This window comes from Dermacentor variabilis, chromosome 6 (assembly GCF_050947875.1).
Source record: "Dermacentor variabilis isolate Ectoservices chromosome 6, ASM5094787v1, whole genome shotgun sequence".
NCBI lineage: Eukaryota > Metazoa > Arthropoda > Arachnida > Ixodida > Ixodidae > Dermacentor > Dermacentor variabilis.
The window spans coordinates 141,833,536-141,848,072 of record NC_134573.1 but is presented as its reverse complement, the minus strand read 5'-3'; the positions used below and the strand labels follow the sequence as shown (position 1 = coordinate 141,848,072).

General features: G+C 41.7%; 1 protein-coding gene across 1 annotated transcript; it reads right to left on the bottom strand.

Annotated features, from left to right (window-relative positions):
• Positions 1–367: 367 nt before the first annotated feature.
• On the bottom strand, positions 368–14,483 carry LOC142585356 (translation initiation factor eIF2 assembly protein-like). The gene is made up of 11 exons (XM_075696069.1): positions 14,137–14,483; positions 13,824–13,892; positions 12,240–12,282; positions 10,695–10,730; positions 8,714–8,916; positions 6,829–6,965; positions 6,542–6,664; positions 3,967–3,995; positions 3,687–3,791; positions 1,826–1,960; positions 368–491 (listed from the first exon to the last, which is right to left on the bottom strand). Exons 1-11 carry the CDS (start codon positions 14,208–14,210, stop codon positions 438–440), a joined length of 1,008 nt encoding a protein of 335 aa, XP_075552184.1. The 5' UTR covers positions 14,211–14,483; the 3' UTR covers positions 368–437.
• Between the last annotated feature and the right edge of the window lie 54 nt (positions 14,484–14,537).

The window sequence follows — 14,537 nt, the reverse complement described above, 5'->3', positions numbered from 1 at the left end:
TGCCCCGTAGATCTTTTTTTTTTCATTGAAGAGTAGCACATATTTAGTGCCACACACCCAGTGACTCCAGCTGGCATCAAAGAGGTTCACTGAAGATTAGCACATACCCGGGGACAAAAGTTGGCATCGAAGAGGTTCATTTAAGAGCGCCACATACCGAGTGTTGCATACCCGGTGATTCAAGTTGGTCTGACAGTTGGTTTCAAACCCAGTTCCCTCAGCAAAGCAGCCCTGTACTCTATCCATTAGACCATTGACTGCCCAGCAACCCAAGTTGCGAAGAAAGCGGTTAGAGACATAGACCGACAGGTAGGCAGACAGACAGACACTGGAAAATGTGTGGAATATTCTAAGAATGCTAATCGCATTAAAACGAGAAGTATAAATGTGTAAAGTTTATTTTCGCGAATATACTCTCATTTTAGGTGGCAGCTTTGTCAACTGGTGCCCTGGTTGCAGTCATCTTCGTCGGTTGAATCCTCTCCTCGTTTCTGTAAGAGAAATAGTAATTATGTAATCGGAAACAGAAAATTCTTGTTTTGCACACGGTGTCTATAAACCAAAACCTAGTTCTATATACTACAAATGCATACTACATTAAAGCAAGTTGTTTTATTACTGAAATGGTTAGCAAGGACGAAATATATTTTGTTTCTCCCGATTTCGCACTTCCAACTACTGCGAGTTGAGCCACCAGGCAAGTGAGCTTTGCTGCAAAGCCAAACCCTCAACTGCAGTTCTTGTGGGCCTGGGAACAAAGTGAGCACAACCTGAACCAACAAAGAGTAATTGAGGCGATGGTGCATAGTTTCCAAGGAAGGATTGGTCCAAGGCACGTCCTATAGCCCGATCCCCTACCCTAATGCATCTGCTGTTACAGCATTGCTGCATGACACATGAGGCAACATGTCCCCTCCCCTTCCCCATCTGCGGGCCTCAGCACATTTTATTTGTTTAGTTGCTAATATGGTTAACAATAGATGACTGTCATAATGCTGGAGAAAAAAATTACACCAAATTTGTGTGACCGTGCAATATCACAACCCAGTTTCCAGTGGAGCTGTCTATTTCGAGCAGTTGCATTAACAGTTAATGTTGCCCATAATTAAATCACATACTTTAATATGTTGCTCGCATATAACGCTTTCAAGCACTTGTTAAAGAATTTCTACAAAGACAGTAATTCATGCACACACATTTCACTTTCCAGAACATTGTGCATAATGCAACAGTACATATGCATCGTAATATAAGAATAGTTGTCACACAAGAAAAAGCAAGTCTAACATAAAAGCAATATGGTATACGCACAAAGTAAAGAGGCAACTAGATAAGGATGTGTAATGCACAGGCAATTCTACACATGACACATCGCTATTTTGAGAAACAGTCATACTATTACATACATGTATTTTCCAAGTCCAAGATCCCCCCATTACTTGTCAGGATATTATATTTATAGTTATGCTTTATAAGTGCAAATACAATAATGCGAGACTTTTATCAACTTCTTAAAATGGGGCTTTCGACTGTAGTCCTTATTTATTATTACTTTTGCTGTCTAGCACAATAGCCTCAAAGCACGAAAAGAAAACAAATTCTGAATGATTGGTCATAAAGCATTACTTGACCAAACACCAGGACAGCATAATTTCAGGTTTTTCCAGTAGCTCATTACTATGGCACCAGCCCGTGGGAAACAAAAGCTTTAGCTGAATGTGCTGCATTTCTTTGCCAGTGGCTGACCAAATGGACAAGGCATACAGCATTGAATATAGAGTGCTGTGATGAGTTAGTGCACTATGACTGCACTGATGATTCTTACCAGCTTCATGAGATCAATGAGCTTTTGCGCATCTTCACCGGCACACAGGTCCACGACGTCCCGAGGCAGGGCGTAGTGACGGTAAGGACTGGGCTGTACACCCCTATTTTCCTTCATGTATCTAAATATCGGCAACTGAAAGCAAATCGGAAGTAATACAACTGTAGTGTCATGCAATAATTAACTATTTGCTGACATGTGTTGCCAGCTACAGTAGGGTCACACATGTGACATAAAGCAAATCAAACGCATGCAAATATGATGAGAGCTTTTTGTAAACATTTCAAATGAAGCCATATGTGTCTTGTAGTGAAGCCCCCTTCTAGTTCTCCAGTTTTCCCTATTGCTGAAAATGTTTCCACAGCATATCTTTTTTTTAGTTTCGTTGATTATGCTTATTCTCAATGTATGTTGCAAATTTAAATAGAGAATAAACATTTTCTGGAGTATTTCTATGTGACGTCATTCAAGGGTTCATTTTATACACCTAAGGCTAAACAAAAAAAATTCCCGAAAGTATAATTAGGTTTTGCCTGTGTCCCCCCGCTAACTTCTGAAGTGAAAACAACTTGGTGAAGAAAACCAACAAACAGCTCAGCCATGTCTAGCTGTGACCATACTTGCAGCATGTGAGCACATATTGCACTTGCAGCACTGTCAATTACTGTCTGCACAAGCCAACATTAACTTTTTAAAACACTTTTCGTGCTGAGGAATACATCACCGACAACAGGTGTGAGCTTTAAGTGTATTAAATGTAATTTCAGCAAAAAATAAATAAATCACAACATATGGGTGTGGGTGAGAAGGAACAGGGGAACCAGGTGTCTCGATTTTCAGTATAGACTATATGAAGCCTACAGACAACAAAGCAGAGCAAAGCACAAGAGAAAGTTTTTTATATGAGATGTGGAATTTAATATGAAAAAGGTTTAAATTTGCAATAATTTTGTGCTTTTGTTAAACTAAAGGCGAGGTGAAAGTGGTAAAGAAATATAAATTTGACTAAGGTAGAAGCTGCACCCACAACCTCTGCGTGATGTGTGCAATGCTCTACCAAAATATATTATGTGCGATTACTTCAGACAGTAATGTATAAATTCTCTGTGGTTGATTTCTATACATGGTGTAGTTTGAAAGCCACCTGCCACTAAAATCTTGTAACAATTGAAAATATTTTCTATAGAATAATAGAACTTCTTGGGCAAGTTGGTGCAATTTGGAAAACATGATTTTAGGGCACTAAAAAGAGATGCAAGGGAAAAACACACCGACACATAGAGCGCCAACTACCAACTGATTCATTGCACCATGCCCCATCTTCTATTTCAGCAAATCAGTTGGCAGTTTGCGCTCTGCATGTGTGTGCATTTTTCCCTTGCCTGTGTCTTCTTAGCACCCTGAAATCATGTTCTGTAGAAATTATAAGTGTTCGTTTACAAGGCGTCAGCTAACGCAAATGTTCTGAGAACATAAGAAGAGAGAACTGTTTGAGCAACCAAAGCATGCAAAAGCCAACTTGCAGCTATGTGAGATTGTTACAATACAATTGTTGCACCTTGTAACAATACAGTAATTATTTTAACCAAGTGTTTATGTGATACTACACGTAAGTTATCACAGTATAGCTGTATTCACAAATAAGTCGCACGGTTTTGGAGAGTACGAAGTTACTATTATGCAGTAACAGCCACTCATTTACATAACTGTAAACAGAAAGTTGATCCCATTCGGCAGTACGTACATAGATTTCAATTAGGGTTTTCCGACTACGATGATTAGATTAAGAAAGTGTGTTCGGTTGCAGTGGTTAGGATAAGTGAGAATAAACAACATACTGATGTGAACGAACTGTACTTACCCCAGCAGACTGATCCACCTTTACGTTTTCGAGCTCTTCCCAGTCAAACAAGAGGGAGTCAGTGTGCATCCCAAATGGGTTGAAGTCAAGGAGCTTTACGGCATCCTGAGGCAAGGGGGGGCATGGCACAGACTAAATAAGGTTTCGTACTGACATACAGAAAAATTTGTTGTGTATTGACATGCTTGCCACAATATCAGGCTTAAAAAGCTGGACAATTCAATTTTAATGTAATTACATGCACCGCAAGCTCCAAGAAATGTTCAGCAATATTTCTTACCTTTCTCTTTCTGTATACATCGAACACATCTGAAAAAAATATAAGGACAAAACAAACAATTTCCCTTTACAAATAGTGAGGGTCAATGCATGATCAAATACACTGCTGAAGACTGCAACACAATGTGAATACACAAGAGATTGTCATAATCAGCATGTATGACAACGATATACGAGATACAGTGAGATATATGTGAAGGCAAATCAGAAAGCCTTTGCCCCTATTTTCTGTTAGCCAAAGTAAGGTACATGCAGGTAATTACAAAAATATGTACTATTGTATGTACCTTACACTATTTTTCCACATAGCTCCCCGCCGGTTTAGACATGTCTCATTGCAGCACTAAATTTGAGATGCCCCTGTGCTATGTTGTCGTCAGTCAGCGATGCATGCAGCCTCCCTGAACGCTCACTGTCATGCAAATCTTCATGGTCTTTTGCGAATTCACAACACCACCACCTCACACTTCTCAAAGTGAGACACCTTTCCCCATACATGGGCTGCATTTCCCTGAGGATTACAATGCATGTTTGTCCCTTGCTCCATAGAAAACAAATCACACTTCGTTGCTCGTATGCAGTGGACCCCCCCCCCCCCCCTCCATATGAAGCGCAACTGCTATCTTCAACAACTGACAGCAGCGCCATGCCACGGAGCTACTGGCAGATAAGGCCGCGCTGGTCCAAGAAAGGTCTGTACCAGCACCAACGATGCAACGCACCAAAAGATAAGACACAGCTACTGCTGCCGTCTGCGTTTCCCCACGTTCGCGCCGAACACGCGCAGTGTCCGTGACTACAGCCACCGCCTCTGACAGCGGCCCAACAAGTTTTGACCTTGGAAGAAGGGTTGAGTAGCATCAGAAGTCGCTGCTTCTCGCCTCACAATGTTTCTGATACAACAAGTTCCCGTTGTAGATCTGTGTTTACTTGTGTTTATGCAACTGCATCATGTAAACACATTCACGCTGCATCCACAATATTGGCAACCACGCACTTTCGAAACTTTGCAACTATTTGCTGACTACGGCGAGAATGGAATCCACCGTCAATTCCATACAAGCCTCCTCTCACCCTGCAGCATCTCGAGCAGCCTCCGCTTCTTTGTTTCGTCTTCTTAAATTCTGGCCAGCTGACCCCTCCCTCTGGCTAGCAGAAGTCGGCAGCCAGTTCGTGATGGCCAGGATAACATCGCGGACTTCCAAATTTCACCACATTGTGTCTGCGCTTCATTAAGAGATTGCCAGGGAAATCCGAGACCTCATTCTTACTCTGCCCGAGACAAACCCCTATGACATTTTGTTGGCTGAGCTCTTGAAGCGTACCTTGTTGTCGAAAAGGTAACGACTCCAGCAGACACTCTCAGCTGAAGAACTAGGCGACCGCAAGCCTTCGCAGCTATTGCACTGTCTTCAGCAGCTCCTCGGTGATAACGCTGTCTCTTTCTATCACGTCCTATTCCCAGAACTCTTCTTGCAGCGCCTGCCTTCCACCATGCACATGGTGCTCACCACTGCAGCTGGTCTATCTCTGGCGAATCTCGTGCAACTTGCCGACTCTGTGATGTACGTCGCCTCTCCACCTATTTCTTCGATCCCGAACATTCACGCCAAACGCGCGCAGTGTCTGCGACTACAGCGAGTGCCTCTGACAGCGGCTCTGCAAATTTCGACATTGGAAGAATAGTTGGGTTCGCTCGTCGCGTGGCGTCAGAAGTCACTGCATCTCCTCGCCTCGCAACATTTTTGATACAACAAGTTCCTGTTGTAGATCTGCGTTTACTTGTGCTTACACAACCGCAGCACGTAAACACACATAGCAGGCTACATCTACAGGTCCACCACTAAGAGTGGATATGTTGACTTTGCATTTACAGCCGTAATTCGGCTAAAAAAAAATAGGGGCAAAGACTTTGCGATTCGCTCTCATATGGCAACTATTTCAGCACCACGTAAAACGAGAGATAGTGCTAACGAATTCATCGCATATTACGTGCACCGTGAGTTCATCCCCATATCAGTTCTACAGTTTATAGAGCCTTGTGAGAAAAATGCCATCGGTTAATGAAATATAGCAGTGGTGTCTAGTATAAACCCATGATCAAATTGAGTGAGCTAAGGTTTCTGCAAAAAATTTTAAAATTCCTCGATGCCTCGGCATGTAACCTGAAACTGAAAGCTGCAGTTCAGACTTTGCATTCCAAAAGTGACAGTGCATTGCTTAGTTTCAGCTTGACAGTCCGAGTTGTCAAGAAACTCTTTTTCTTTTCTTTCACATAACTGCCAGCCTACTTTTGCTTACCGGTGTACTTTGCCAAAATATACGTTCTACTCTGCGCATTAACCATGTGTGTACTTCAACTGTGTTGTGCCTTGCCATGGCGCTTCAAACACTCGAGACCTCTCAGATGGCAAGTATGACAGTTCTTTTTTTTATTATTATTATTCCACAGGGCGTTGTAACTTGTGGCATACCTCAAGAACTTCCTTAAACAGTCTGTCAGCCTGGCTGTCCCAGGCAACGCGGCCTGTAAGCTTTTGTCAAGAAGAGGTATCCAAGAAGAGCAAGACACTTACATGAGGAAGAGACAAACTTGGACTTGATTCTCTCATGAAAGAATGACATTATATCCTGAACGATGTTGGCCTCTTGTTCCTCAATGTGATAGTAGTAGTGTGTGTAGTCCCGTTGTGAAATGCCTGAAAATGAAGGACAGACGTCTGTAAAGCCTGTGCCATTCCATTTTGGTGGCAATCGAGCAATTATTTGGAACATATATTGTGAGATTTTCTTTTCCTCTAACATGCAATTTTTCACAAGAAGAGTGACCAGCGAAATGGTTAGCAAGGAGAAAAAGACTTGCCGATTAGGACGGAGTCCTTCACAAAGCAACGAAACTCGGTGCTCGGGTCGATTTCCACCCATTTTCTGAGGATGAGCTCGTACTGGAAAAGGTTGCTGGTGTCCGTGCCTTTGTTCCAATCTGTGCAGGCTTTAAATCTGAGCGTAACAAAACGACCACTTCAGAAGCAACCAATGCTAACAATGTCAACCCGCCAAAGCGACAGGCTTAAAGTTCCAATGTGACCAAAGCTTCACATTTACTATGACAAGGGGTTTCATAAATGAAAACAAAAATGAAAGAAAAGAACACATAAACGTAGAACAGATTAAGTTCTGACAATAAAAAAAGTACAGTGTTCAGAGATACCTCCAATCAAGCTCTGCGGCTTGACTGACCGAGACAGCAGCAGGCTCTCACAGTGGACCCTGCCATCATTTCAAAAGCAACCACTTCTTTGCTATTCACACAATGTCACCTTCGTCCACTAGCTATGGCCTCTGGAATACATGCACAGATGCCATAGGTCGGCATACCCACTCATAGTCATTTCAAAGGCATGAGTATGAGTGAGCAGACACGAGTGTGAACGTGAGTGAATACCTAGCGAAAATTTTGTCTACAACTAAGTGACCCTTTGGCATAATACAAGCATTGCAAAGTTCTTAGCAGTGTGACTGAACAACATAGCTGCCAACCTGCGAGCATAAAAATTTGTAAAAATGTACCAATACCATGTACCGCTGCCATGCTCTACACTGATACTACACCATACCCAGATACCATGCAGGGAAGCCTCCCACCCGGAATGATTTGATTGAGTAAGATCATGATCTGCTGCCTTATTCGAGCCAATCGGCTGCTAATTGCATGAGCTCAAGCCTGGTCACCACGAAACGCAGTACTGAGTTGCTAGCCACATTGCTTTCGGCAACACCGTATTGCATCGTGCTTCTCGCAAATAAAAATTACTTAAGTACAACACAAATAAACTTAGGTACAAGTCTGACAACCACTGCCTTCAATTTTGTAATAAACAAGCACAGAGAAATGCTGGTTGAACACGAAGGCAAAAGGCTGCTGACCATGTAACTTTCTAGTTCAGGAATTGCACCCGAAAATCAGTCACCAAAAGCCAGTGAAAAGGCATACAAATGGTCTGACTGCGCAGCATAACCTGGAAAACCTGTTGTTGAAAGGTTTTAAAGGAAATTTTAACTTTATCCACTAAAATTTCACAACTTTTTCTCTAATAGAAAACAAATTTGCTGCAGCAAAATTTCAAAAAGCTTACTTTCCCAGCTCTTTGTAACATCTAAGCAAGCATAACAATAACTTTCAAATCTTAAATGCCTGCATCAGAAAAGGAAGCTCGAACTACATTCGCCCCATATTTGAGCGAGTGTTAGCGTGTGAAAAGTGGGAGCAAGCTGCGCTATTCAAATTCCGAAAGACAAGCTTTAGATGGCTACTTTGCCGTTTATTTAATGCCGTACTTTATTATTCTATTCTAAAAACAAGACTGGTTACTAGAAAGTAACAAGTAACTACCATGGATACTTTTTACAAATAGAATAGTAGAATAGTAAAAACTAGATAAATTTTACTATTCTACTCCAGTACTTTCTGCAATAAAGTAATTAGTACTCTACTTACTTTTTTTGCCGGATAGTCAGTAACTTAATTTTTTTTTTTTTTTGAGTGACTTGTAGATATCTGGCTTGTGCATCCAAGTAATTTTGTAGTCAAAACTCATCACCCGACGACCGTGTTTGCATGCATGAATTACCATAATTCCATTCATCATTCTTTTACATGCTAGGAAAAGGACCAAAGCAAAAATGGTGGCCTTAAAAAAAATGTGCTGCAGGGCCCTTCTGAGACCACACCAACAGAAGTTCCTTACGGCTGTGTCAGGTCATGCGTCACAAAATCTGAGCTCTTCAGGAGGAGGCAGATGTCTGCGAAACAAGTGCAGCAGGGGCTGTTGTTGGTGGCAATCCATGTGGCATCCTTGGGGCTGCTCCAGTTCAACTTGGGGAACACTCGGCCCCCAAGCCGTTTGATGGCGGCGGCCACTGCTTCTTCCAACTCTGGGAAGCTGGGGATCTGTAAGGATGTTTGTTTCAATGCTTTATTTAGACAGGATGTGCTACAGTGTAGTTGGTTGCCCCAAAAGAAAGCCTTGTGGCACCACCCACACCAATGCAGGACTTTGTTTTTACAATCTCGCTGCATCATATCAAGTGTGTCGAATGGGGCAAGAGAATCCCATGTACCACCCATGGTACTTGGACAGTCACAAGTTATTCTGCTATGTTTTCTTTTATTAGTTATCAATTCACCAATGCAGTTTTGAATGTGCTTTGCTCTACCATTTAGCAAAACGTTACAATTGCAGCAATGAATATATTAAATGACAAAATTGTTTACAAATTGGTGTAAAAAGTGTCTGTGGAAAATTATGGAGTACTGATATGAAAGCAAGGTCGAACAGTAATGTTACAGGCTGCTTTTAACAATGTCATTTTTGTGGTTATTGCTGTTTTCTTCTTGTATGTATAGTACAGTAGTTTGAATATATATATCTATAGTATTGTACAGTTTCCATAGTGTTGTATAGTATTTTAGTATGGCAATTGTGATTTTTATTTAATTATTGACTAGCTGATTTTGATTGCTATGTGATTATTGCATGTTTCTGCTCTTCGACCTGCGTGTCGAAGTGCGTTATGAGCAGAGGCCAGGCTGTATAGCCTTTAGTGTCTGCTCCCACTCTTGTAAATAAGCACTACAAATGAAGTGAAACCAAACAATTTATGACTGACTAAATCACTTTCCTCTGTTAGCTGCTTTAAATCACTAGGCAAACTTGGGCTTTAACTTACTCTAAAGTGATACTATTCGAAATATAATGACCCAACAGAAAGCGCCACACGCCACATGTTGGTAACTGCAGTTTGTGTTAGTTCCAAACTATTTCTGTCTACTGGTTGTTTCTTGCATTCATTGTAGGACAACTACAGATGGTAATTTTCATAAGAACGTACTATAAACCTAGGTTTCACATTTGCAATAGTGGGACTGCACAAACAGAATTCAACAATATTTTGAAACAACCAGAATGGCAATGAACAGCATATTTACAAATTCAGAAGTTCCTAGCCATACAGTAGTCATTCTTAAAACAGTGGATCCGCTAAAAAGCTGCTTCATGGGATCCCCTTACCATCATGTTAACAAGAGCATGGAGCTGCCTCACACCTGGGATTCCTCCCTAAATTGTCCTTCAGAAGGTAGTGGAGGCAACAAGCTGGACTAGTTTGCTCTTGTGCTGCTATATATATAGCTAATTTTAGTAACCGCCAACAAGAATAGAGAACAATTTTAGACTTTCAAATAGCAGCTTATTCTGTAGACAGCAAAATACACCAGAACATACATGAACAAAAAAAAAATTTAGTGAGGCAAGTGACGGCAAAGAATGTGGGACCTACATGATACCTGACTAGTTTTACATCACTAGGAAAACCTTTTCTTTCTTTCATAATTTCTTTTAAAAGAAAGTGCTGCGGATGTGCTGTTGTAGACAAGCAAAAGGCGAACAGAAAATGAATAGAACACAAGTTATGACAGTGTGATTTCACATTGCTGCTTATTCAGCTACCCCATTCTAAGCACAGATACCGAACTCATGCTGACACTACACAAAATAGCAAAATGTGTCCTACTTATCCCTAATGTGTTCATCTTTCATTGACCCTCATCAGTACGCCCCGTTTCCAATAGTTCCTTTTACAGTGCTCACTAAATTACAGGCAACACTCTCCACATCGGGTAACACATAAGGAAAGTCTGAATGCAAGGGCATTGTGAAAGATGGTTACCTCTGCGGAATCATCATCAGCTTCAGACCAGTCCACCTGAGAACAAGGAAAAAAACAGAGCACGCAGTCTTTCGTATATTCAGATGCTTAATCAAAGGTGTTGCTCAAGCAAGACACAAGACTACAAAAATACATGTACCATGTGCCCACAAACTAACCTGTGTATCAACACCTTTGTAAACAAAAGATGCGAACAGTTCTCACAGTATTCAGACTTGGGCTCATGCAGAATAATACACAAAAAGCGGTGGTACAGATACATTCAAACAACCACATGAGAATATCATCGAGTGGATGTGAAAAGGTACAAGAAAAAAAACAATGGCAACTAATGAAATTGAGTGGCACACTGGAACCACTTCTATCTGATGCAAAGTGGCGCATATACGCATAGCTGCTGACAAACTAGGCACATGAGCGGTACCATCACGTAAACACTTGCGAGAAACGATACTTGTTTTTCAGTCAGCGTCACTAAAGCGATTTGCGCACACATGGTCCAAAAACAGTCTGGCAATATGCTGAAAGTTTCTATAATTTTTTCCATTACTTGATTTTCAATCACTGAAGTGCGCCAAAGTTTTGCAAAAGCCGACAATAACATGTACAATGATAAGCCAGATTAACCAAGTCTCGCTGCTGCCTGCCACACACTTCTGTTCACGAGTATTCTTTCACTTAAGCATTTGCTAGTCTTTACAACAATGCGAGCATAAAATATGGACATAAAAATGTGCATGATCGGCTGTAGATTTCACATGATCTGGTCAACCACTGCTAACACTGTGACTGCGGTGCGCAATTTGAATGCACCTGCATGATTGGCATGAGAGTGGCCTATTAAAAAATTATCTTTATCCATTGGACCTTCACTAGGAACATTTCAAAAGAGGGACACACCAATCAAGCCTAACAGTGTATACCTATAGTGGGTAACTGCAAAGCATTTGTTGAGACGAGTTTCGAATTTAGATTGAGACGAAGATGTGAAGATAGGCACATTGTGTAATGCATACGAGAGCCAATCGGCAGCTCATTACATGGTTACCAAGGGAGGAAAGACAATGTCGACAACGACAGAGAATGAGGTGGACTGAAGGGATTAGAACATTTGAAAGCGTAGTTTAAGTGCGGTTGACACAGGAGGGGTTTAGCTGGAGATCCTTGGTAAGAGGTGTTTGTCTGGCAGTGAACCTAACTATGTTGACACTGATAACCACTTTAGCGTAAACGTGGCACTGCTGTTTGCAGCCTCAGATTCTGCCTTAATGTTGAGGTAACGATTCCCAGGAATCTGTCAAGCTTCACATATTACAGTGCGTCAAAGCAAGACTTTCTTAACAAAGCGTGTCACAAGAAATTGTGTCAACCACAGTTTCTTGTCACGCATTCAAGTCTCACACTCTGCAATATGCGTCAGTTGATTACTACGCTGTGCGGCAGCAAAACATAACATTGCACGAGCCATTGCTCGAAAATAATGGGAGATATGGTCTCACAATCAGCGACACAGGGCTAGTGTGCAAAAACTAGCGACCTTCTCACCTCATCTTCCGAGTCTGTCTCGTACTTTTGAGATGAGGGGGCCCTGGAAAACATTTTAGATGAAAAGTGAGGAGAATAAAACGCAAGCTACGGAACTTTTTGAATCAATGGAGAAGTAGCACACATGACGCAAGACAAACCTCATTCATTGTTTTATGAAAGCAGAAGGCATATTTACAATTACTAATCGACTAACTACAACGCTCCAGGCGAATTCATTTTCACAGGCAATGGACCAGATGTACACAATGTTGCATATAAGAGGAAATATTTACATCTGCTGCATTTACTGCCGTTTGTAGTTTTCTATTCAGCTGCTAAAGTGTGCGCATAGAACAACAGTACTCTACATTACAGGCGTTGAATGCAGACAAAATGGTTCTTCAGTGTTCAATGCATACTCGGAAAGAAAGGCAGATACTCAGTGCTTTAAAATGTCTGCTCATGGCTAAATATGCTGGCACATGTACCAGGATTATTGGAGCTTGCATTGAGCAAGGACCAATGCGGGTGGTAGATGTCTCCTGGTTACTTCAAGTAACCACGAACACAAATAGAAACGCTTAGCTAATGCTGCAACTCCTCTCCAGAGTGAAGCAGCACTTTTTGCTTCAGGATGCCTCGCTAAAGTACAGAGAAAGTAGATACTGAACAAGCATCAGGATCTGTCTTTTTTTCTTTCTTTAAGGGTGACTTGCAGCAACTAAAGATGCCCAATTTTAGTGTGCTAGTGGATTAATTGTCCTGGACCAGTAAAATATAGCGATTGCTTTCATTTGATTCTATAATTTTCTTCTCACCCACCAATCACAACCGACTGATCCTAGTGATAACATAGAGTGCCGCTCAGATCACTTACGAAGTGTGAAAAATGAGAAGCCTCAGAATAGAATAGTTACATTATCCTAGCCCTGGTTCATATATGTGATGGTAAACCTCGTTTCCATCTGTGAAGCCTTGTCAACATGTGTATTTGAATCAATTAATTTCATCAATATTTAAAGCTGATGTATGCAAATTATACATAAAGAACGAAGTCCCTGAGTTATAGACTGAACGAAGTCACCCCGTGAAAAATAAACTTGCTATGTCCACCCCTCAGGTGTATAGCTCTGTTTTCTATTTTCGTTCGGAGATATATACACAGACCTACTTTAAATGGTTCAGAAAGTGCATAGCATTAATCGGAACTATTAGCACAACGGCAGTAAAATTTCAGTTAACCGTGAGTTCAAAGTACGACAGGAAATTGACAGCGAACACATGTGGACTTCTAAATATGAAAACTAGCTCCTGAAAATGAAATTCCTGGTTATACAGCGCCACACAAACAGTACATAATAATAAGCGACGACACGCGAAATTCCAGTGTTACTGATATTTAGCATATATTGTGCCATAAATGTAAGCATCAAGCAAGTAGGCTAAGAACGTCACGTAAAAACGTCAGAAAAAAGAGGTGACAACAGTCATAGTAGGGCATAGTCTCTGCATATATTGCACCGCATACACAGGCATAAGAGGAGCAGACACCAAATAGCTTATATAGAACAGTGGCTTAAAATGTTGGGTACCGATACTCACTTTCCTGGAAGCACCACACCGTCAGAGAGGAGGTACTTTATGAACTCGCTCGTCAGGGGAATGCAAACACTGCAAATATTGATAGCGGCGTTGGTTACACAGGTTTCGACTCACTGGCACTGCCCCAAGAAATAAGCTCATACGAGGATATATGACCACGGTCACTTGAGGCAATTTCATATCCTTCAACTGCTAGCACCGCGGACTCATCCGCACTTGTTCGAACCTGTCAAACGCCTCCAAGCGATGACCCAGTACTCCTGTACGGCTAAGGCAACTACAAAAAACAAATAAGTTACCTTCCGAGACTCACCTCGTAATAGTAGCATTTTTGAAGACGCTATACCAAGAAGAGAAACTGCAGCTGAGTACATCTTGCACCTTCATTATCGCTGTCTGCTAGTATGTTTCGCGCGGTGACTGGGAAGCACGCTAGACAAGCGAGTCGACAGCGTCGGTGAAACCTCTCATTGCACGTAGGTTTGTTCCGGTGAAGCTATCTCGCGCGCCACGAAATTGTTGCTCTTGACAGTAAACTTGTAAACACTAACTACTGCGGCCGCACCACGAACACACACGGTGCCCGGCTAAACGTAGTGACTAAAGCAGAAAGCACAACACAAACACACAAACACACCACTACAACTCGGTTTTACTCGCAACGCGCAGTTTCGCACTGGAGCACATCCGAGAGGACCGTGTTCGAGAGCATTC